The sequence below is a fragment of the Schistocerca piceifrons genome, chromosome 2 (assembly GCF_021461385.2).
Source record: "Schistocerca piceifrons isolate TAMUIC-IGC-003096 chromosome 2, iqSchPice1.1, whole genome shotgun sequence".
Lineage (NCBI taxonomy): Eukaryota > Metazoa > Arthropoda > Insecta > Orthoptera > Acrididae > Schistocerca > Schistocerca piceifrons.
The window spans coordinates 992,175,051-992,200,791 of NC_060139.1; the positions used below are offsets into that span (position 1 = coordinate 992,175,051).

Genomic DNA, 25,741 nt, shown 5'->3' on the forward strand with positions numbered 1-25,741 from the left:
CTTTGAAGCATTACTTCTTGTATGTATTCTGTTGCTTTATCCCATTGAACTGTGAACATCAATCATCTAAGTTACTACAAGGAACCAATTATTAAATACACTATTGGCCATTAAAATTGCTACACTAAGAAGAAATGCAGATGATAAACGGGTATTCATAGGACAAATATATTATACTAGAACTGACATGTGATTACATTTTCATGCAATTTGGGTGCATAGATCCTGAGAAATCAGTACTCAGAACAACCACCTCTGGCTGTAATAACGGCCTTGATATGCCTGGGCATTTAGTCAAACAGATACTGGATGGTGTGTACAGGTACAGCTGCCCATGCACCTTCAACACGATACCACAGTTCATCAAGAGTAGTGACTGGCATATTGTGATGAGCCAGTTGCTCGGCCAACATTGACCAGACGTTTTCGATTGGTGAGAGATCTGGAGAATGTGCTGGCCAGGCCAGCAGTCGAACATTTTCTGTATTCAGAAAGGCCCGTACAGGACCTACAACATGCAGTCGTGCATTATCCTGCTGGAATGTAGGGTTTCGCAGGGATTGAATGAAGGGTAGAGCCACAGGTCATAACACATCTGAAATGTAACGTCCACTGTTCAAAGTGCCGTCAATGCGAACAAGAGGTCACCGAGACATGTAACCAATGGCACCCCATACCATCACGCCGGGTGATATGCCAGTATGGCGATCATGAATACACGCTTCCAATGTGCGTTCACTGCGATGTCGCCAAAATCGGATGCGATCATCATGATGCTGTAAACAGAACCTGGATTCATCCGAAAAAATGAGGTTTTTCCATTCGTGCACCCAGGTTTGTCATTGAGTACACCATCAAAGGCGCTCCTGTCTCTGATGCAGCGTCAAGGGTAACCACAGCCATGGTCTCCAAGGTGATAGTCCATGCTGCTGAAAACATCGTCGAACTGTTCGTGCAGATGGTTGTTGTCTTGCAAACGTCCCCATCTGTTGACTCAGGGATCGAGAAATGGCTACATGATCCGTTACAGCCATGCGGATAACATGCCTGTCATCTCGACTGCTAGTGATACAAGGCCGTTGGAATCCAGCACTGCGTTCCGTATTACCCTCCTGAACCCACCGATTCCATATTCTGCTAACAGTCATTGGATCTCGACCAACGCGAGCAGCATTCTCGCAAAACGATAAACCGTGATAGGCTACAATCCAACCTTTATCAAAGTTGGAAACGTGATGGTACGCATTTCTCCTCCTTACACGAGGCATCACAGCAACGTTTCACCAAGCAACACCGGTCAACTGCTGTTTGTGTATGAGAAATCGGTTGGAAACTTTCCTCATGTCAGCATGTTGTAGGTGTTGCCACCAGCACCGACCTTGTGTGAATGCTCTGAAAACCTAATCATTGCATATCACAGCATCTTCTTCTAGTCGGTTAAATTTTGCGTCTGTAGCTTGTCATCTTCGTGGTGTAGCAATTTTAATGGCCAGTAGTGTACATTGAATTATCTGACTCATAAAATTTATTATTTGTCTGTTTTCTTCAGTAATGCAGTCCTCATATTTCTTAACTTAGTTCCAATTTCTCTTTCAGTTATTGGCCATACAGATTTAATTTTAATATCTGAATTTATATAAATGTGACTTTGATGGTGTCTTGCATTAAACTGGTTATTTTAACAATGAAAACAATCAGTTATTGACAAAATTATTTAAGTAGACAGATAAGAAATCTACTCACCAAGTGGCAGCAGAACACACACATAAAAGACGGTTGTAATTCACAAGCTTTTGGAGCCAGTGGCTCCTCCTTCAGGCAGAGGGGTGAAGGGGGAAGGACGAGGTGTGAAGGAAAAGGACTGGAGAGGTCTAGGAAAAGGGGCAGATTTTGGGAAAGTCATCCAGAACTGCAGGTCAGGGGAGACTTTACTGTAAGGGATGAGAAGGAAAGACTGACCTGTGGTTCTGGGTGACTTTCTGAAAATCTACCCCTTTCCTAGACCTCTGCAGTCCTTTCCCCTCGTCGCTCTTCCTTCGCCCTCAACCCTTCTGTGCATGTAAATGGGTACTGTACTTTAGTAGTACATTTTATTCCTGTTTGTTCTCCACTAATTTGCAACTTACAAAACATAATAAGCTTGCAAATTACAACTGTCTTTTATGTGTGTGTTCTGCTGCCACCTGGTGAGTAGGTTTTCCAATTATCTATCCAATTAAATAAATTGGTTATTTTATACTATTTACTGTTTCATTAGAAATTAAGCATTACATTGTATAACTAAAAGAATATTTATATGTTTTTAAACCATCATTTAAATTTTTGTATTGTTATTTTGCAACATAGGACAGAATTGTAAGTACATTTCTGTTTAGTACATATTCTGCATGAAGAAGCCAGTTATATAATTCCTTCACTGCATGTCAATCCAGTTATAATTTCTTAGTGGTTTTTGTTGAGATGGTACTTTTGTTGCACTGCAAAGAGGCTTTCAAAGTTTCCTGCCCATGTAAATAGGTACTGAACTTAAGTAGTACAGTTTGTTCCTGTTTGTTATCTACTAATTTGCAACTTAAAAACATAATAAACAAAATGTTATAAATGTGATTGTTTATGATTAATCCAGCAGGATTAACTGCATAAGGTATACTGACTATATAATGGAGAAGTCTTGTTACTTCATAGGGCATTTCCACAGCTTTTATAAATCTGAATAGTTTTCATTTATTTTTAATCCAGGTAAATTGTAATATTAATTTTGTCATTATTGTAAAATATTTTTCCTGGCAGTGCTTTGTTCAGCTTTCGTGTATTTTTGGTCCAGGTACATTTTCATAGGCATTTTGTTATTGTCAGAAAATGTTGTTCGATATAATGCTACTTTCAGTTCATGATAATTATGGCATATCAGATTATTTCAAAATTACTGAAGTGTATTGTGACACTCCAAATTTTAGTTTGTGGGTAGAGCTTGTTGTAGTCACTACTAGTTACAGTTCTCCAATTATTTTCCAACACATTACTCTCTTATTTCTTTTGAACAATGTAGAGAGCTTATGCATACACTTTTGGAAACAAATCCAGTGTCTCAACAGACAGTGACCATTTAAGCATGTTTTTATTGGTTAAGCGAAACTGACTCCACACATCATGCATTGTCACTTCTGTGGAACTAGTCACCAAGGCCAAGAGAGTGACAAAGTCATGGGCACAGTAGCAGTCATGAAGAGAACACTCCATCCACATGCAACAATGTAGAATTAACACAGTTAGTGGCAGCTTACCAGTTGTAAACATGCACAAATGGACCCAACTGTGGCCACCAACAGTGGGAGGGCCCATCTTAAGTGGCTGAATTTATCACCTTCAAGTTGGGCAGCCCCCAGACAATTAAGTATTGGCCCATCCTGGTGCCTTTTGTTCTGTTTGAGTGTACAGAACACTAGCTTTGATAGAAGTCATGACCATAACATCAACACCTGCTGAAATAAAAAAAGAAATGTAAACCTGTCACACTACATTTTGGCACATTGAATACCTGCATTATAATGCAAGGCTTCCTGGACACCTGTGGAAGCTCTCAACATCCATGCAAAAGAGTGATTATCAACCCAGAAATAGCCAGGCTTAATACTACTATAAAGGCTTGCAAGAAACCAGGCTACCAGATGAGGGTTGAATTTAGGAGGAAAATTACATATTTTTGTGGAAGGGGAAGAATTTTGCCAGTCCCAGGTAGAACAGTATTGGCATTATTGCTTCCAATGCCAGTGAAGGCCTGATCTCAGAATGCATTATGACTTTGCATTTGTCAATGACACTGACAGCTGTAAATGCACCATTGCACACCTTGACTTCAAACTGAAAGAATCACTCTTGCGAACATGTCAACGAAGTGGTGCAGATAGGCACCTTGGGACCATTTGAGCATTCTATGTGACTTCAGTGCCTGTATTTGCCATGAGTTGGACATTTTGTCTTCTCAGGGGGAGCTTCAGAGAGCTATTGCATGGCTTAAATGTGAGAAATGGCCTGGTAAGGACACTCTCTACAAAGAATTTGTCAAACCTCCACCGCTCCTCCCAGTACTCTGCAAACTTTTATTGAACTGTTAAGTTGCCACACCCATGGTCTAGGGATAGTAATCAGAACATCATTGGTCCTGGGTTCAAACTCTGCCACCACTCAAATTTTGAATAATAATCAGCATTGGCAACCGAAGAGTTCTGGCACAAGAAGGCACCCTCATTCTGTTAACAGCCTTGTCAAAGAGCACAAAGGGTTAGACAGATATTCAGGGCAGTTCTTGCTCTTGGGGTGGGAAAATGCCCCTAAAGACAGAATAATCAGCAATGATCAATGGCATGAAGATGCAGAAGGCAATGGAAACCACTGCATTAAAGACACGTAATGTATATCCACAGGATACGTGGCCTGTAATTGAAAAAGTGTCATGATGATCTCTCCATTGGCAAAAGATACCAGAATAGTTCCCCATTCAGATCTCTGACAAGGGTCAGCCAAGGGGGAGATGACCATGAGACAAGGACTGAATAACCAATGAGAGAATAACATTCTATGAGTCGGAGCATGGAATGTCAGAAGCATAAACATGGTAGGGAAGCTATAAAATCTGAAAAGAGAAATGCAAAGGCTTAATCTAGGTATAGTAGAGGTTAGTGAAGTGAAATGGAAAGAAGACAAGGATTTCTGGTCAGACAGGTATAGTGTAATATCAGCAGCAGCAGAAAATGGTATAACAGGAGTAGGATACGTTACAAATAGGAAGGTGGGGCAGAGGATGTTACAGAGAATAGTTCAGTGACAGGGTTATTCTCATCAGAATCGACAGCAAACCAACACCGACAATGATAGTTCAAGTACACATACTGATGTCACAAGCTGAATATGATGAGATAGAGAAAGTATATGAGGATACTGAATGGGTAATGCAGACACAAAAGGGAGATGAAAATTTAATAATCATGGAGGTTTGGGAAGTGGATGTAGGGGAAGTAGTAGAATAAATGGTTACAAGAGAACATGGGATTGGTACCTACTAGGAATGACAGAGGAGAAAGACTAATTGAGTTCTGTAATAAATTTCAACTAGTAGTAAGAAATACCCTGTTCAAGAATCACAAGAGGAGGAGGTATACATGGAAATGGGAAGATTTTAGTTAGATTACATCATGGTCAGACAGAGATTCCAAAACCAGATATTGGATTGCAATATGTACCCTGGAGCAGATCACAATATAGCAACTATGGAGAGCAGGCTCAAGATTTTAAAGGTTAGTCAGAAAGAATCAATACAAAAAGAAGTCGGACATCGAAGTACTAAGGAATGACCAGATACGCTTGGAGTTCTCTAAGGCTATAGATACTGCAATATGGAATAGGCAATAGAGTTGAGGAGGAATGGACACCTCTAAATAGGCAATCACAGAAGTTGTAAAGAAAAACATAGGTCCAATGAAGGTTACTGCAAAGACACTATGTGTAACAGATCGTCAATGAAAGAAGAAAGTACAAAAATGTTCAGGGGAATCAGGAATAAAGAAGTACGAGTCGCTCAGAATGAAATCAGTAGGAAGTTCAGGGAAGAAACAGAAAATGAAATGATTGTTGGAAGGACTGACTCAGCATATACGAAAGTCAAAGCAACTTTTGAGGAAATTAAAAGCAAGAGTGGTAACATTAAGAGTGCAATGGAAATTCCACTGTTAAATGTAGAGAAGAAAGTGGATAGGTGGAAAGAATACACTGAAGGTCTCTATGAGGGGGAAGATTTGATAGGTGTGATAGAAGAAGAGACGGGAGTCAATATGGATGAGATAGGGGATCTAATATAAGAATCAGAATTTAAAAGAGCTTTGGAAGATTTAAGATCAAATATGGCAGAATGGAGGATATAAGATGAACATCAACAAAAGCAAAATGAGGATAATGGAATGTAGTCGAATTAAGTTGGGTGATGCTGAGGGAATTAGATTAGGAAATGAGACACTTAAAGTAGTAAAGAAGTTTTGCTATTTGGGAAGCAAAATAACTGATGATGGTCAAAGTAGAGAGGATATAAAATGTAGACTGGCAATGGCAAGGAAAGCCTTTCTGAAGAAGAGAAATTTGTTAACATCGAGTATAGATTTAAGTGTCAGGAAGTCATTTCTGAAAGTATTTGTATGGAGTGTAGCCATGTATGGAAGTGAAACATGGACGATAAATAGTTTAGACAAGAAGAGAATAGAAGCATTCAAAATGTGGTGCTACAGAAGAATGCTGAAGATTAGAGGGGTAGATCACATAACTAATGAGGAGGTATTGAGTAGGACTGGGGAGAAGAGAAGTTTGTGGCACAACTTGACTAGAAGAAGGGATCGGTTGGTAGGACATGTTCTGAGGCATCAAGGGATCACCAATTTAGTATTGGAGGGCAGTGTGGAGGGTAAAAATTGTAGAGGAAGACCAAGAGATGAATACACCAAGCAGATTCAGAAGGATGTAGGTTGCATTAGGTACTGGGAGATGAAGAAGCTTGCACAGGATAGAGTAGCATGGAGAGCTGCATCAAACCAATCTCAGGACTGAAGACCACAACAACAACAACAAGGCAGAAGGGATAGATAACATTCCATCAGAATTTTTAAAATCATTTATGCAAATGGCAACCATACAACTTTTCACATTGGTTTGTAGAATACATTAGTCTGGAAATATACCATCTGGCTTTGGAAAAATATCATTGACACAATTTTGAAGACTCCAAGAACTGACAAGTGCAAGAATTATCGCACAATCAACGTTACAGCTCATGCATCCATGTTGTTGACAAGAATAATATACACTAGAATGGAATAGAAATTGAGAATGTGTTAGATGACAGTTTGGCTTTAGGAAAGGTAAAGGCACAAGAGAGGCCATTCTGACATTGTAGTTTAAAACAGAAGCAAGACTAAAGAAAAATCATGACAGGTTCATAGGGGTTGTCCACCTAGAAGAAGTGCTTGACAATGTCAAATGGAGCAAGATGTTCGAAATTCTGAAGAAAACAGGGGTAAGCTGTAAGGAGAGATGGGTAACATACAACATATAAAAGAGCCAAGATGGAATAAAAGAGAGGAAGAGTAAGGAAAAAGTGTCAGGTTAAAAAGGATATGAGATAGAGATGAAGTTTTTTGCCCCTGCTGTGCAATCTATATATTGAAAAAGCAATGATAGAAATGAAAGGTTCATAACTGGAATTAAAATTCAAAGTAAAGAGATATCAATTGTAGTATTCACTGATGACATACCTATCCTTAGTAAAAGTGAAGAAGAAATATGTGATCTGCTGAATGGACTGAACAGTCTAATTAGTACAGAATATGGATTGACAGTAACTTGAAGAAAGACAAATGTAATGAGAAATAGCATGAATGGGAACAGCGAGCAACTTAATATCAGGATTGATGGTCACAAAGTAGATGTAGCTAAGGAATTCTGTTACCTTGGCAATAAAATGACCAATGATGGAGGGAGCAAGGAGGACATCAATAGCAGATCAGCACTAGCAAAAAGCGCATTCCTGACCAAGAAAAGTCTGCTACTATTGATCATAGGCCTTAATTTGAGGAAGAAATATTTGACAGCATACCACTGTAAGGTAGTGGAACATGGACTGTGGGAAAAAAAGGGATTTTTGTTTTGGCGGGAGGGGGGGGGGGGGGGGGGGGGTTGATGGTTTTGTGCTGCATGACTTGCACGATGCCAGCATCACCACTCTCTGAATGTCAGTGTGGGTTGTGAGCTCAGAAATCTACTACTAATGTTATTTTCCCATCAGAGCAAATAAAGAGAAAATGCTGTGAGTAGGAAATCTCCTTGTTCATTTCTGTCATTGATCTACATAAGACTTTGAACAGTCAGCAGGAAGGGACTGTATATATCACTTGTGAAGATAGGGTTTCCTCCAAAACTCCTGAAGATGATCAGGGCTGTTCATGATGATATGAAGGGTGTGTGTGTAAGGCAAGTGTACCATATCCTTTAACTGTGCAAAAAGGAGTTTGTCAAGGCTGTATACTGTCCCCTACCTTGTTTTATAAATTCTTCTCCCTGCTTCTTAAAGTTGCTTTCAGTGAAACAAATCTGGACGTCTATCTATATACCAGGGCTGATGAGAAACTTTACAATATCTATGATTAGGACTTATTTGAAAGCAACATTTTATTCCCTAACATTGCAGCATACTCAAGATTACCTTCAAAGGCCTATGGACCAGTTTGTTGCTTTGTGCAAACTCTTCTCTATGTCTGTGAATGTAAATAAGATTGTGATTATGGCACAAGGTATATGGATATGCCTGCCATAGGATTGACTGTCTCCTTGTTGAATGTAGTCAACAAATTCTGCTTTCCTAGCTTGTTAGTGTCAGAAGATCTCCCTGAATGACAAAATAAATGCGAGAATTGGAACAGTGGTGAATACTTTCAGGAAGCTACGAACAGGAGTATGGGTCATACCTTTTGGTGACCACAAAAATACTTGTCTAGCAAGCATGTATGCCTACTGCTGTACTGAGCGAGGTGGCGCAGTGGTTAGCACATTGGACTCGCATTCGGGAGGACGGCGGTTCAATCCAGAGTCTGGCCATCCTGATTTAGGTTTTCTGTGATTTTCCTAAATCGCTCCAGGCAAATGCCAGGATAGTTCCTTTGAAAGGGCATGGCTGACTGCCTTCCCCATCTTTCCCTGCTCCAATGAGACTGATGACCTCGCTGTTTTGTCTCTTCTCCCAAAACAGCCCAACCCTACTGCTGTCTTCTATTGTGCTGAGACATAAGCTCAGCACCTTTCATCTGTGGTACTTTTAAGCATAACATGGAGGGACCATGTGATAAATGAGATGGCCCTGAATACTCAGAAGCTACTGTGTGTCACCACTGCTCTCAAGGAATATTGCTTGCAATGACACTTATATCTCAAGGACTACACCTCTCTTCCTTGATACACTACTTACCAAGATAGCACTTGGTGAGAGACTGCTTAGAAGACTAGCACTGTGCTTTAAATATTATGTGAAGCATCATATGGGTGCATTTAATATATACTGTGACAAATGGAGGAGTTTGCTGAAGACCACAGCAGATGGAGGAAACTCAATCAAAGATGGCAGAAAGTTTCCTGACAGCACCTGGTTCAACAAATTAGCTGTGAAACAAGTGTATAGACAAATAACTCTGAGAAATCCCTCTTCCAGGGTTATATGCACTTGTTCCACCTGTGAGCACCAAATGAACTTTTGCATTGACTCCTGAGCCACCAACAAAAATGCCTCATTACACTACTTGTATTTTCCATTAGGAAGCATACACTTTGGAGAGTCATTGATAGACACATAAACAAGACTGAAAACGTGATCTAAGCCTTTCTCAGCATATCTGCTACTTCCAAGGTTCTTGGATGTGCTGTCAGATAAAATTGTTGAAGTTCCATGATATTTCGGCAAACCACCATTCTGCCATCATCAGATGGTGCTGATGGTATGAAGTGTCTGCTGTGTTCTGGTGGTATTTATACCTGTCAATCCATAGTTCAGGCCTCACTAGCCTACACTGTGCTGGGTGGTGGGGGTGGCTTAAATGGTAGGCAAAGCAGGTGAGTTGCAGTTGCCTGCTGCCCACCATCTCTGTTGCAGGGCAGGATCTAGCAAAGATTAAGGTCAGAAGCATTATTTGACTGAATGTTGTGTTGCAAAGTTAGTGTCTGACTACATAACTCATAGAAGCTGGTGTGTGTGTGTGTGGAAAGGGGGGGGGGGGGGGAGTTGCAGATGGCACAGGTTGTAAAGCAGCCATTGGGTGTTCAGCTCTGCTCTAGTTGACTATCACCACTCAGTTGGGTAGACAATTGATTGATGGTTGTGCTTATATAAAAGGCTGTACAGAAGTTACTGCAGAGCTGTGGACTGGATGTTGTTGAAGCCTATATGAAGGATAAGGTCAGATCTTAAAGATTTTGGTTATGTAAAATGATAAGAAAGTAATCCTTGATGCCTGGCTCACAATAAGAATCAATTAGTTGGAGTCAAAGATGGAAATGATGTGGGAAATCTGTTTCTGTTACTAACTGGACAGGTTATCATCTGTTAGGTAGATACATATTATATTCTGTATTTCATATAATAGATATATACTTTGTAATTCATTACATAGAAACTAGCTGCAGAAACATATATACATTCCCATGCTGCAGCTCAATTTGGTTGAGAGGGAGCACTAGAGGAATGAAAGTAAAAAACATCAGGATCTGATGTCTAACTATTAATGAGAAATGCCCACTTGATGCACGACTCATTGCACAAAAGTTAACACGTCATTTAGCTTTGATTCCAGTTAACAGTTTAGTTTTATTACAGCACTTAAACTGTCTTTCAGAAATCATGGATTTATTCTTAAATTTACTCTTTTCTTTCCTTCATTCACTGCAGTTTTAATGTTGACATTTAGCTTGGTCATACATATACCTGTGATTTAGTACTTTAGTAATAGTAATAATTTGAGTTTAGTTGTTTTTGAAACTTCGTACATGTACATTATTTTCTCTTTGCATGCTTAATAGGATCTAGTACTTAAGGTAAGTCAGACTTCAGAGAGGGTAGAAATATCTTCTTTGACATTTGTGTGCCAGGGCCCAGCATTGTGCTGGTCTGTGCTGCTTTCATTGCACTTTCTGCACTGTTTTCTCTTTGGCACTCAGGCACTGCACAGCACTGACTTAACTTGTTCCATCTTAGACATTTCCATCATATTTCTGAGAGCAGAATTGCTACTGAGAACATCACAAATGACTAAATGTCACATATCCATACTGGGACTCAAGCCGTAATGATGGAACTGTGGAACTAGGTATGCAGTATACTAGACACAAGTTCCAGAAGCACCACTATTTATTGAAGCCTGCTCCAATATATAGCACTCTTTTCTTGGATAATTCAAATGACCAAAAGTCAACTGTGCAGAATTAAAGAGAAGGTTTCTTAAGTCTTACTTTTGCTTCATGTGATATTATGGGATGTCAGTAGGTTAGGAAAATGTAGTTACTGCACAGATCACTAGATTTTTTCTTTTATAGACATATGTATTCCCTAAAGCCATGTATATTGCTGTGATTATGGCTGTTCAGTGTTCCTCATCTGTGCTTCACCAATGAAAAATGGAAAGACTATATTATCAAGTATCTGTGACATTCACAACAGCATCTTTCCACAAACAGTTTTGAGATTTCCATGTCTCGTGCTTCAGTAACTTGTATGTTTTCCTTAATGCATTTACCACAGCAAAATTCCTACTATTCTTAACTTATTCATCTTAGACATTTCCATCATATTTATGAGAGCAGAATTGCTACTTAGACCATCACAAATGACTAAATGTCACATATCCATACTGGGACTCAAGCAGTAATGATGGAACTCCACAGAAGCAATTGCCAGCTGTTCAAAATATGCACTGGTACATCTCACTTGTGCTGCATTCACACAGGTACTGATCACAAGTGTGTGCTGGGCTGCCTGCAGTGTGATAGCCGAAAAGCGTACATTGCAACCATTGCAGGCCCTGAAGTTAGGGTTACAGTACAGTGACTGTGGTACAATAGATTTAAAAAAAAAGCATATGACTGTATACAGAGATAAGCTGATTGGAAGTTGGTGGTTAGTTAGACAATTTCATGTTCTATGGACCATTTGTCTGATTAATCATGATGATGTGGAACAAGTCTTTTTACATTCACATTACACATTCATATTTAAATATGGCTATATGCTGACCATTTACAATAATTGTTTCCTTTTGTCCTTTTTTCCAATACTTTTGTTAGTTAGAAGTTCCTACCCTCCATCTTTTAAGTGTTACAAAAATAAGAATTTTTCTATGGAACAAAAGGAGTTGCAAAGGAAAAACTTTTACAGTTTGTTTTCAAGTCTGTCAGACATTTTACATTATTGAGTGAGTGATCAAAAATTTTGATGCCAGCTTTGTATGTTATTTCTTGTGCTGAAGACAGCCTTGATGTGGAGTAATGAATGCCATTTTTTTCTTGTATGTCATTGTTCCTCTGAAATGCAGTAGATTATTTACTGCAAACTTCATGAGGGAGTAAATATACATGAGGCAGTAGTCAAAGTGCCTAACTCCTTAAACAGATGAACATGTATGAGCACCACATATTACTCTTACAGCACATTTTTGAGCAATGAACATTTTGTTTCTTAGCTGAGTTACCTTAGAACATTATTCCATAAGACATTACTGAATGAAAATTTGCAAAATATGTCAGCTTACTGATATGTCTCTCCCCAAGATTTGCAAACGTTCAAAGTGGCTGGAACACATTTGGCTATCAAAAGGTCAATGAATTGAAGTGTTATTGATTACCATATCAGAGTCTTATAAAACACAGCACTATCAAACCCCAAAGCAATTTTGGTCTTGAGTAAAAGGTGTCACTTGCTCCAAAGTTAGTGTCCAGACACACTCTGATAACGCAGGAGTTTAAACTGATGATGCAAAAGCAGAAATGCTGATGTCTGGTTTCAAACATTCACCACAAAGGACTTCTGCCCCTATTTAAATCTCACACCACAGCAAAGATAAATGATGCAAATATTTGTGCCATTGTCACTGAGTGGTAACTGAATTCACTATCATTGGACAAGACCAGAGGGGCTAAAGGAATCCCTGTCAGTTTCTGTGTAGAACTTGAACCCACATTAAACCCATTTCTTAAATAATATGTGATGCATTCCTCATACAAAAATTGTTCTCTTTTGTTGGAAGAAAGTTCACATCACATTTGTCTACAAGAAGGCTTGTGGAAGTAACCCACAAAATTACCACTCAATGACAATGAAATCTGTCCATTGTTGAATGTTATAATAAATTCTGAATGCAGACATAGTGTGATATCTAGAACAGAGTGACCTCCTCCATGCTTATGGAACCTTCTATTTCTCCCATATATAAGGATCAGAGTCTAAATGTGAATGATCATATAACTATCTTATTAGCTGGTGATACAATTGTTTTACTTAATTTCAAGAAGGCGAGACAGCAGTTGGTAAAATCTGTCATTAAGAAAATTAACTGAAGGACACATGATAACCAGTTAATCATAAATAACAAGAATATTGAAGTACCGAACTTCCAAACTCATCAGATTAGGGATGCACATAAACCTACCATTTCAACCAAGAATGAACCAGTGCTAAGAAGCTTCGAAAAAAATTTCTAGGTATAGGGATGCAAGACTGATAATGATTGTAATGTCTTGAGCACTCAGAACCTTGTACCAATATGGAAACAGTTACAAGTGTCTACTATGTCTACATTCAGTCCCATCTAAACTGCAGTATAATACTCTGCCAAAATCTCCAGTACCATATAGTACTTTTACAATGCAGAACATGGCCTTTAGGATAATGAATAGAGGTAAAATAAGGGCACAATGCAAATCTGCTTTCACAGCACTCAATATACTTTCACAACCATACACACATATCAGACAAATACTCCTATTCTGTTATACATGTTTTATGACAATGATTTTAGTGAGCCACATGTGGAATCAAGTAACTCATACAAATGCTTGGATTTAACAATTTGTGGGGACAGCAACACATTCTCAGCTGGAAGTAAAGGAGGGGTCGAACTTTGGTTCATCGGCTGGACTGTGGAAAAATACCATCTACATAGAAGACTGTTTGCATACGCTTGTGTAAGTTATCCTAGAAATTTGCTCAAGCATGCAGGACTCATGCTAACTAAGACTAACAGGGGATATTGAACATGTACAAAGTATGTTTGTTTGACTCATGGCACATTTCTTTGACGTATGTGAGATCATCACAGACCCACCAGAAACCCTGAACCTGAAGGTGCTTGAAGACAGATGTCTGGTGTGCTGTGAAAGCACAAATACAAAATTTCAAGGAACTGTATGAAGTGTGGACTCTTGAAATACCCTATGTATCACTTCAAAGGGGCAATAAAGATAAGACAGAGTAATTAGACCATACACAGAAGTGAAGCATTTAAGCAGTCATTTGCTAATATTATTTTCCTTGAAAAACCAAGAAAATGAGTCGTCATTCTTCTGAGTGGCAGAAACATAGAGATTCATAAAAATAAATAGCTTATTTGACATGCAAGGAAGCCTGTAGTGTTAACACGATCTGAGATCTCACTGATAGTCATGGTCTCTCTGTGTTAAGGAGCAGCACTGTGCGTCAGTAGAAGGAATTCTGATTGTAAGTGAAGCATAAAAGTTGAGATCAATCAAACTCTAATATGTGTCTGTGGTGTAGATCCTTTGTAACATCATAGATTAAGGGTCGACCTGCGACAGCAATTGCACAACTTGTGTACGGGCTGCTAGACGCCGCCGCGAGCGGTAAGAGTGCATTGCGGTCGCAGGCACGCGTGTTGCGTACGGGCCGCGAGGTGCCGCCATGAGCGCAACCCTATATAAGTGTCAACAGAATTCGGCCAGCTCTCATTTTGTTGGAATCTCATTTTTGCTCAGTCTCTTATTTGCTTGGTTGCTTAGCTCTTATTTGTTTATGGCTCATGTTATTGTGCTCTCTTTCAGCCATTCTGATTGTTTTGATTTACTCCCAATTGAGAAGTGCTCATTTTGGCATTTCACTTTTGCATATTTCTCATTTTGCTAATAATATGCTCATTAGCTCTTTGCAGTTGAATTGATTAACATAGTCTTATGTATTGTTTGTTCATTTCAGCCTGTTCATATTTTGATGTTCTTTAAATACAATTGTAATTATCGGAAGCATTTCTTCCCTTAAACTTGTGTAAAGTATTCTCGATGTAGAATTTGTTCTGTGACACAGGTGTAAGGTTTTGAATATAAATTATATACGAAACTGTGCTTTAAAAGGAATTTATTTTTTCAGTTTGTACTACATCAGATGAAAATTTTGTGGTATGAGGGAGGAATTTGAGGGCCGAACCCATGGAAATAGTCTTAAGTGATCCCCTTTAAAAATAAAAATTTGTGTGACACTGAAAGACGTGATACTGTAGGCACCGAAAATTTATGTGACACACCTTCCAGAGACTACAGTCAGATGAAGTCTTCATAATATGCCTCTAATCAGGAACTGTCGCAGGACATGTGAATTCCTTTCCCATTGGGAAGAACCACCAGTTTGTGGAGCTTGTGGTGTATACACATCAGTGGTTGAATTATTGACAGAATGCACAGTATTTGCTCATGAGAAGATGGTTAATAGTTTGGTTGTAGACTTTCTCTCTTTTCGTGTAATGGCAAAAACATGCACCGAAGATCTCAAAAACTTATTCCTACTCTCAGTTTACCTTCCACAATTTCACATATGAGAGTGCACCCTTTTTAAACTTATTAATTCAAATGAGCTGAATGTGACAGACATTTTATTAAGGTTTATGGAATTCAAATTCAGACAGGGGAATGAAGAACAACAACTTTCATTACATAAACACAAAGCACAGTGTAGTGAATGATGGACAGGCAGTGAATAAATAAAATGGAGCTACATCCAGAGAACACCAAAAGAAATGCAAGTGGAGCACCATCAGTATCCTAGGTGGGTAGTTTTTAAAAGTGAATTAACATTTCAGTTTCAACACTGCCACTGTTTGATCATCTTAAAATTTATTTCTGACAATATTCAAGCTTGTTCATAACATCAAAAATCTATCTTTGTTCAATGGTTTTGTGAAAGTGTCCAGATACTCCTTTTGCCTTGGAACATTTGTCTTTGCCTGGGCCTGCATTTCCTCTTCAAAAATGTTTGGCTCAAGACAATCTGCATAGTTCTCATCATACCCAGCTGGGGATTGAACCTGGTTCCTGTCACATAAACCTGTAAGACTGCTACCAATCTATGTGTGGTTAATTTGGATCTCAATCCCTTCTCCTTGTGCTGTTCTGTCATCTTCAGCCAGTGGCTCAACATCATGTTCTCCATCATTGCCTTCTGATTCTTTGGTGTTAATCCAAAATAGGGAACAAATTATGTGCATCAACACAATCCTGCTTCGAAATAGATTTATGAATGCTCATGATTCCCTCACTGAAATTCACGTTGTGGGATTTGATGATTTTCTTTTTCTTGGTCAAAAAAGTCAGTAATAGTAAGAATCTCCCTGCAACCTGAACATGATCACTTCTTTGGTCCTCAGATCTGACTTCTTATGGAACAGTTTAGGAACATGGATGAATGGTTTTGCTCCAAAAGTCTTCACTAGGGTTTCCAGTCTGATCATAATTCGTGTAGTGTCACATTTCTTCCTTTTCTGAAAGAAGTCATATTCAGTATACAAACAGTGATATTAACTGCCTCCACCAACTGAATTTTTGGAATATTTGGCCAAATGGACAGGGACTTTGTGGACTCGACAGTGGTCCTGTTTTCATGTTCTGCCTCCCTGTTTTGTTGAGGATTATATGGTGCCATTGCCTCAAGTGCTATCCCACAACTGATGAGATAGCTCTTCATCTTCTTGTTCAAGTATTGCACCCCTTGATCAATCCTCAGGCTCTTTGTAGTTTTGGATAGCCTGGTCAAAATCATCTTCTCAAATTCCCTGAAACAATAAAAAATATAGAATTTATTTCTCAAGAAATAGACATGACAAAAATCAAATGCGTTATTTATGAACATTACAAAATATTTTGCCTCACTGAGTGATATAACCTGCATTGGTCTCCATACATTGCTGTGTATAAAACTGCCAGTTTCTGAATTTCTCACTTTGACTTTCTTGTTGAAAGGCAAATAGTAAGACTTTCCACATTGACACTTTGCAAAATGATGACTCCACACAGACGTCTTTATTCCCTTGGTGAGATTTTTTTAATCAAATTTGCAATCAGTTTGACATTTATAGACCCAATCTTTTGTGCCAGGTTTTGAGGCTATTCACAGTTGACAAATTCATGTCACATTGGGTGTTTGGTACAAAAAATAGTCTGCAAATTTCATTTGCTTGTTTTATTCCTTGGGCAGTGACACATCCATAATGAGAAATGTTAACAAACATATCAGAAAATCTCGCCTCAAAACATTTGATTTTACAAATGCTGACAGAATACAAATTTTTCGTTTGGGAAGGAAGAGCAGTGATCAGTCACAGTAATGAAATTCAGGTTGTTTGTGACTGATCACTGTTCTTCCTTCCTGAAAATATAATGTTCACTGCACAATGGACTCTTGTGGATTTGAACATAAATAAAATTCTTCCTTATTTTTGGGACACACAGCATTTTGTCAATTTGTATATCTTCCCACTGCCCATTGACAAATTACTTTATTTTAATTGATATGAAACTATTTGCTTTGCATTTTGCATTATATCCAAGGAAAATTTCAGTGGTTTGAACTACGGAAAAGTGATGTGCTGTCTAGTCAGTAATCCAGATATGGCTTATGTGAGCAATCAGCATACTCTAGAAAACCTTTATCAAATGACTCTCCATTGGTAAGAACAAACACATTTACATTATCTCTATTTTACTTGCTATAATTCATCTTCTAAGAATGGAAATTTCTTGACAGATGGCCTTACTTCCCACAGGTCCAGCAAGGAAATTTTCCTCTTGACTTTACCTGATTCAGGTTCTTCTTCCTTGTGCCTGTTTGCTCTTTCTTCCAGCCTTGAAATGAAGTCACTGACAGGACACTGGATTCCTCCTCCATGTTGTTCAGTCATTTTTCTTTGGTGATGAGCTGTTCTTAGAGTTTCAGAATCATTCAGTGATCCCTGGGCCCACTGTCCCAGAGCAAGGCTAGGGCATGGAGCTTTCTCAGAAAGCTTCCGAGGATCTTGGCCACAGTTGCTATGTCTGCCACTGTTTCACCCATGACCGTGAGTTGACTCACATTGTTTTTGATTTTTATGATATGCTGTGACACTGGATCACTTGTCTTGATTAGTATTCATGAAAGTTTTTCATGAGAGAGATTTTGTTCACAAATTGTGAACAGTTTCTCCCACATTTCATGAACAGTGGTGCACGTTATCAAAAATTTCAGTCGCAAGTACTTGATAGTAGTCACAATGCAACACATAGCACAAGCATTGTTTTTTACCCACAGTTTTTCAGGTGACATCTTGAAATCCTGAGGTTTTGCCCTCTGGCCATCTAGCACATCTTGAGTGCTATAGGTGTTAAACAAAGTTGAAGTTTAAATTTCCATAGCTGGAAGTTCAAGCCATCAAATTTCATGATGCTTCTAGTGATTCCTTTATCCAATACAGCACAAAAATGATGCATGAGATGAGTTGAAACACATATCAAATGAAAGGAGTAATAAACTTCTGTGGTGAAATTTTGTGATTTAACTGGGCCCATAACCTTTTAAGGTTTATGGAACTCAAATTAAGACAAAGGAATACAAATGAAACAACCTTTGTTATGTCTTAATACATAGTGAAGTGTACTGAATTCTCAACATACCATGAATAAATCAGAGGGGGGCATGCTCAAGGAACATCATGACATTACATTACATTAATACTTGTTCCATAGATGATGAATACTACATTCCATAATGATGTGCAACATGTCAGTTTAATATTAGTGTTCTTTACATGATATTAATTCTTATTTTTTTACAGTTACTAATTCATGTCTAAAAATTTCGTCTATTGAGTAGGAGGAGTTGCCATTCAGAATTTTTTTTAATTTGTTGTTAAATGATGGTTGGCTATCTGTCAGACTTTTAATACAATTTGACAGCAAATGACCAAAGAGTTTTGTGGCAGCATAGTTCACTCCTTTCTACACCAAAGTCAGATTTAAGCCGGAATAATGATCATCTTTTCTTCTAATGTTGTAGTTGTACACTTTGCTGTTGTTGTGGTCTTCAGTCCAGAGACTGGTTTGACACAGCTCTCGATGCTACTCTATCCTGTGCAAGCTTCTTCATCTCCAAGTACCTATTGCAACGTACATCTTTCTGAATCTGCTTCGTGTATTCATCTCTTGATCTCCCTCTATGATTTTTGCCCTCCATGTTGCCATCCAGAACTAAATTGGTGATCCCTTGATGCCCTAGAACATGTCCTGCCAACCGATCCCTTCTTCTAGTCAAATTGTGCCACAAATTCCTGTTCTCCCCAATTCTGTTATGTGATCTACCCATCTAATCTTCAGCATTCTTCTGCAGCACCAAATTTCATAAGCTTCTATTTTCTTCTTGTCTAAACCATTTATTGTCCATGTTTCACTTCCATACATAGCTACACTCCATACAAATACTTTCAGAAAAGACTTCCTGACACTTAAATCTAAACTCAGTGTTAACAAACTTTTTTTCTTCAGAAATGCTTTCGTTGCCATTGCCAGTCTTCTTTTTATATCCTCTCTACTTCGACCATCATCAGTTATTTTGCTTCACAAATAGCACAACTCATTTACTACTTTAAGTGTCTCATTTGCTAATCTAATTCCTTCAGCATCACCTGATTTAATTTGACTACTTTCCAATATCCTTGTTTTTCTCTTGTTGATGTTCATCTTATATCCTCCTTTCAAGACACTGTCCATTCCGTTAAATTGCTCTTCCATGTCCTTTGCTGTCTCTGACAGAATGACAAGGTCATCAGCAAACCTCAAAGTTTTTATTTCTTCTCTGTGGATTTTAATTGCTACTCCAAATTTTTCTTTTGTTTCCTTTACTGCTTGCTCAATATATAGAGTGAATAACATCAGGGATAGGCTACAACCCTGTCTCACTCCCTTCCCAACCACTGCTTCCCTTTCATGCCCCTCAACTTTGCCATCTGGTTCCTGTGTAAATTCTAAATAGCCTTTTGCTCCCTGTATTTGACCCCTGCCACCTTCAGAATTTGAAAGAGAGTTTTCCAGTCAACATTGTCAATAACATTCTGTAAGTCTACAAATGCCAGAAAAGTAGATTTGCCTTTCCTTTATCTATCTTCTAAGATAAGTCATAGGGTCAGTATTGTCTCACGTATTCCAATATTTCTACAGAATCCAAACTGATCTTCACCGAGGTTGGCTTCTAGCAGTTTTCCCATTCATCTGTAAAGAATTCATGTTAGTATTTTGCAGCTGTGACTTATTAAACTGATAATTTGGTAATTTTCACACTTGTCAATACCTACTTTCTTTGGGATTGGAATTATTATATTCTTCTTGAAGTCTGAGGATATTTCGCCTGTCTCATATGTCTTTCACACTAGATGGAAGAGTTTTGTCAGGACTGGCTCTCCCAAGGCTATTAGTAGTTCTAATGGAATGTTGTCTACTCCTGGGGCCTTCTTTCAATTTAGATCTTTCAGTGCTCTGTCAAACTCTTCACGCAGTATCATAGCTCCCATTTCAAATTTATCTACATCCTCTTCCACCTCCGTAAATATTGCCTTCAAGTACATTGCCCTTGTATAAACCTTCCATATACTTCTTCCACCTTCCTGCTTTTCCTTCTTTGCTTGGTACTGGTTTTCCAACTGAGCTCTTGATATTCATACAGGTGGTTCTCTTTTCTCCAAAGCTCTCCTTAATTTTCCTGTAAGCAGCCTCTGTCTTACCCCTAGTGCTGTTTGCCTCTACATCCTTACATTTATCCTTTAGCCATCAGTGCTTAGCCATTTTGCACTTCCTGTCGAACTCATTTTTGAGATGTTTGTATTCCTTTTTGCCTGCTTCATTTACTGCATTTTTATATTTTCTCCTTTCATCAGTTAAATTCAATATCTCTTCTGTTACCCAAGGATTTCTACTAGCTCTCATCTTTTTACCTACTTGATCCTCTGCTGCCCTCACTATTTCATCTCCCAAAGCTACCCATTCTTCTTCTACTGTATTTCTTTCCCCCTTTCTTGTCAGTTGTTCCATAATGCTCTCTCCAAAACACTGTACAACCTCTGGTTCTTTCAGTTTATCCAGGTCTCATCTCCTTAAATTCCTACCTTTTTGCAGTTTCCTCAGTTTTAGTCTACAGTTCATAACCAATAAATTGTGGTCAGAGTCCACATCTGCCCCTGGAAATGTCTTACAATTTAAAACCTGGTTCCTAAATCTCTGTCTTACCATTACATAATCCATATGAAATTGTCCAGTGTCTCTAGGCCTCTTCCATGTATACAACCTTCTTTCATGATTCTTAAACCAAGTGTTAGCTATAATTATGTTACGATCTTTGCAAAATTCTACCAGATGGCTTACTCTTTCATTCCTTACCCTCATTCCATATTCACCTACTACTTTTCCTTCTCTTGTTTTTCCTACTGCCGAATCCCAACCCTCATTACTATTAAATTTTCATCTCCCTTCACTTTCTGAATAATTTCTTTTATCTCATCATACATTTCTGCAATCTCTTTGTCATCTGCACTGCTAGTTAGTGTATATACTTGTACTACTGTGGTAGACATGTGCTTCATGTCTGTCTTGGCTACACTAATGCATTCAGTATACTGTTCATAGTAGCTTACCCGCACTCCTATTTTTTTACTCATTGTTAAATCTACTCCTGCATTACCCATATTTGATTTTGAATTTATAACCCTGTGGTCACCTGACCAGAAGTCTTGTTCCTCCTGCCACTGAACTTCACTAATTCCCACTATATCTAACTTTTAATCTATCCATTTTCCTTTTTCAATTTTCTAACCTACCTGCCCGATTAAGAGATCTGATATTCCACGCTCTGATCTGCAGAATGCCAATTTTGTTTCTCCTGATAATGACATCCTCCTGAGTAGTGCCCACACCAGAGATCCAAACAGGGGACTATTTTACCTCCAGAATATTTTACCCAATAGCATAATATCATCATTTAACCCTACAGTAAAGCTGCATGCCAGCGGGAAAAATTACAGCTGTAGTTTCCCCTTGCTTTCAGCCATTCACAGTACTAGCACAGCAAGGCTGTTTTGGTTAATATTACAAGGCCAGATCAGTCAATCATCCAAACTGTTGCCCCCTGCAACTACTGAAAAGGCTGCTGCCCCTCTTCAGGAACCATACATTCGTCTGGCCTCTCGACAGATACCCCTCCATTGTGGTTGCGCCAACAGTACAGCTATCTGTATCACTGAGGCACGCAAGTCTCCCCACCAACGGCAAGGTTCATGGTTCTTTGCTATTAGTTATGAATTAGGATGGGTTATTAATAACAAATTTCATTAGTGAATATGTGTACTGTGAAGGTACTATCAATATTCTGAGTTCCTTAAATAGTGAGCTCCAGGTATTATTCTGATTACATGCTTTTGTGCAATGAATACTTTTTCTCTTAATGATGAATCATCACAAAATATGATGTCATATGAAATCAGTGGATGAAAAGAAATGCAGCTTTCGTACCATCAATATCTTAGATGGGGAGATTTTAAAAGGTAAAATAACATTTCAATTTCCACATTTTTCTTTTGGGAATTTTTATAATTTTGTATTTATTTACAGTGCCTTTTATTTTTAAAACTTTTGTTACTACTTCATTATTAATCTATTACTTTTAGGTGCATTATTTCTGCTAAATTTCTCTGCATGCGTATATTATTTAAGTATTTAATGCCACTAATGGCCATGTTGTTGTACACTCCAGATTCTTGCGACAACAATGTGAGCAATATTCCACATATTCATAACTGTCCAGTTTTCTTGAAATAAATTTTAATACCATTAAATCAGATGCTTTTGGAAAACAGGCAAATTTCATAAACCTCATTAAATTGATGTATAGCTTTCAAAACAAGATACAAGGAGATTGGGTTTTACACATCAAAATTGGAAGCATCTTTCTGCTGCAGCCTGCTCGATGTTGTTCCATTATCTTCCTTTTTTTGTTGTTGAGATTCTGAACCAGTTTTTTTATGGTTTTGAAAGCTTGTGGTATAGCATCATAGTTTGTTATTTATTAATACATTTGTTTAAATAAGCTAAAAGTGCATACTTAGATTAATAGTTGTCATCTGCGTTTCAGTGACATGAACATTTTTGGTCAATACCAGTTGGTTATAGTTAAACTGGCAGTGTTCTGAGTGCTGCAATGCAGGTAGTTTTCATCGCAGGATGGTGAAACATTGTTGGTATGTTCATTAATCAGTGCTTTTGTGAAGTCTAATGATCAAACACATGATAATGGTGGTTCTGGCATGTTTATTAGGATATGGTCCCAAATTACATAATGTGTTCACTGTAGCCTCCTGATTCAGGAACATCCTGCACCCACATTTCAACACGCTGCATCCATAACATGACTTGATCGACAGTTGCTCACAGCTTATCTAGTGTAATCAGAGTGATATGCCATCATGTGCTATCCTTCAGATCAGGAAGAGCCTCAATACATCCGTGATAGACATGATCTTTCAGATATCCTCAAAGCCAGAAGTCACATGGGTTTAGGTTTGGGGATCTGGAAGGACCCACATCTTGAAATTGCAAAGAGGTGATAGGGTCCTTACCAAAGGTTTCTCAAAGCAAATCTTTCAGCTGGCAAGTGACATCTTGCTTGAAAATAATAGTGTGGACACACTTGATTTCTTGCAAAGCTGGAATTCTTTGTTGCACAAGGAGTTAATGGAGTGCAACCTTACATGCGAAAGTCCTGTGCATTCAAGATACCTGCCATGCAGAGTAAAATGTGCCCTGTCCATCCAAAGAATATTCTCCCACCACATGTCATCCTTTTCTATATATGCCAAAAAATGAAGGGTAATGTCATGGTGGTGTAGGGTATCTTGAGCATTCGTTTGATGCACATTCTGCATCTTGTAGGGATACCAGTGTAAAATGTGCTTTAAAATCTTTTGAACTATTGACCAGAGGAGAGACAATTTTGGTGACACAGCCTGAGTACCAGCTGCAGAATTTGAGGCATGTGCTGCATGATTGGCTGCAGCTACAGCAACTTCAGCTACAACCCCCATGGAAATGAGCCACCTCCCTCTCTCTGCTGCACCACCTAATTCACATGTTTCTTAAAATTTTAGCCCATTTATTGATGTGCAATTTTTTTGAAGCTGTTTCTGTCAGCAATATTCCCACAACGTGGCACTGCCATTGCTGCCATTCTGATAAAACAACTTTACCAGTAGTGCACAGTCTTTCTTCTCAATAGCCATTGTGTTTTGTGTGGAAACCTTCAACCTTCTTAAGCCTCTACAGTAACAGTCACTTCACTAAAGAAATCAACCCACATCACTATGATCGACAGTATACTGGTGTTGAAACAGGGAACATTGCTCATTTTGACTGCTTACAGAACCATAGTTTCGTCTGATGGCAGAAAGTGGAACTATTATTTTTCCATGATACTGGATGAGTATACCATTTAATGAACAAACTTACATTGTTTCAGCATGCTGTGATGTGTACACATTGCACTGCATCACTTGGAACACCATAAGCTTAGTTATAACCACTCAGTATATGAATAATGTTCATCCAAAAATTACAGTGTAATGTTAGTTTCATTAGTGACATCTGAAATTACTACTGTATTGCGATGCCTGTACTACTCCCACTTTCTCTCCTCCAGTCCTCCAGTTATATAAACTCTCTGTAGCTCTGTAAGCTATATGTGAACATAATACAGCCTTATGGTGTAGTACTTATCAAATGAAGGCCTACAGTAAGCACATTCACTCTCTCAGGAAACATATCTTATGTTTCTAAATATTCTGGTACTGCATGTGTCATATATTAGTTAATATATTTCCTCCTTAGTTCCCTTCCTTCATTCTCCCTCCCCCTCCCTCCCCACCCTCTCTCTCTCTCTCTGTCTCTGTCCCTCTGTCTCTCTCTCGCCTGCCTCTTCCCCTTGCACACCCCCCACCCACCATGCCAGATATGTCTGAGTTTCTCCCAACTTTTTTCTAATTGGTAATAAAAATTTCATCAAATGGTAAAAGTCTTAGGGGAGGATTTTTTCCCCACTGTCAGTGCAGGAAGCCTCAGGTCAGCATAGAAAGTGTCATTCTCACAGCTGTTTACTTATTTTTTCTTGTTGTGATACCCGTTTATGCTGTCCCTGTTAGCAGCTTTATCAACCACTTCTTTCTTTTTTAATTAATAGGGAGAGTTCTGGCTGGTCATGGCTAATCATTCATTTGAATTCAATGAATGACAAGCATGCATTGTTTTATTAGTATGAATGACTGTTGCATGGGATTATAGTTGGCTCCCAAAAATATACCATAACTTTATTTGAACTAGATTTACCACTGTGGTTGTATTGAGTTTTCTTAATGTCTTCCTGTAGTTTTTAGCTTTCATAGTTATGTGTAATAAATATCAAGTAAATAATGTCATCAAAGCTTGTTTAATGACATAACATGAATCTGACATGCACATGTTGAAAATTGTAGGACACATTAGGGGGAGACACAGGAGCTAAATCCCCTGATGAAATAGTACTTGATGTATCAGGAGACATTCTAAATAAACTTCCTGAAAACTATGACATAGAAGCTGGAATGCGGAAATATCCAGTTTCTTACAACCAATCAATGAACACTGTGCTTGTACAAGAAATGGGACGTTTTAACCTTCTACTAAGCTGCATTAGATCAAGTCTGCGAAATGTCCAGAAAGCAATAAAAGGTATTGTGAATCCCACAAACATATTTGCTTTACTACCATTTTGGATGTTATTCTATCACATTTTTACAGATTTCACATATATGAAATGTTTTAGAAAGTATATATGATGATTGTTCCG

At 38.4% G+C, this 25,741-nt stretch overlaps 1 protein-coding gene across 1 annotated transcript in view; it reads left to right on the plus strand.

Annotated features, from left to right (window-relative positions):
• LOC124776746 (dynein axonemal heavy chain 7-like) overlaps positions 1–25,741 on the plus strand; it is an 881,127-nt gene that overhangs the window by 802,596 nt on the left and 52,790 nt on the right. The window contains 3 exon segments of the mRNA XM_047251871.1: positions 2,347–2,355; positions 10,603–10,617; positions 25,389–25,623. Coding sequence (XP_047107827.1) covers positions 2,347–2,355; positions 10,603–10,617; positions 25,389–25,623 — 259 coding nt within the window.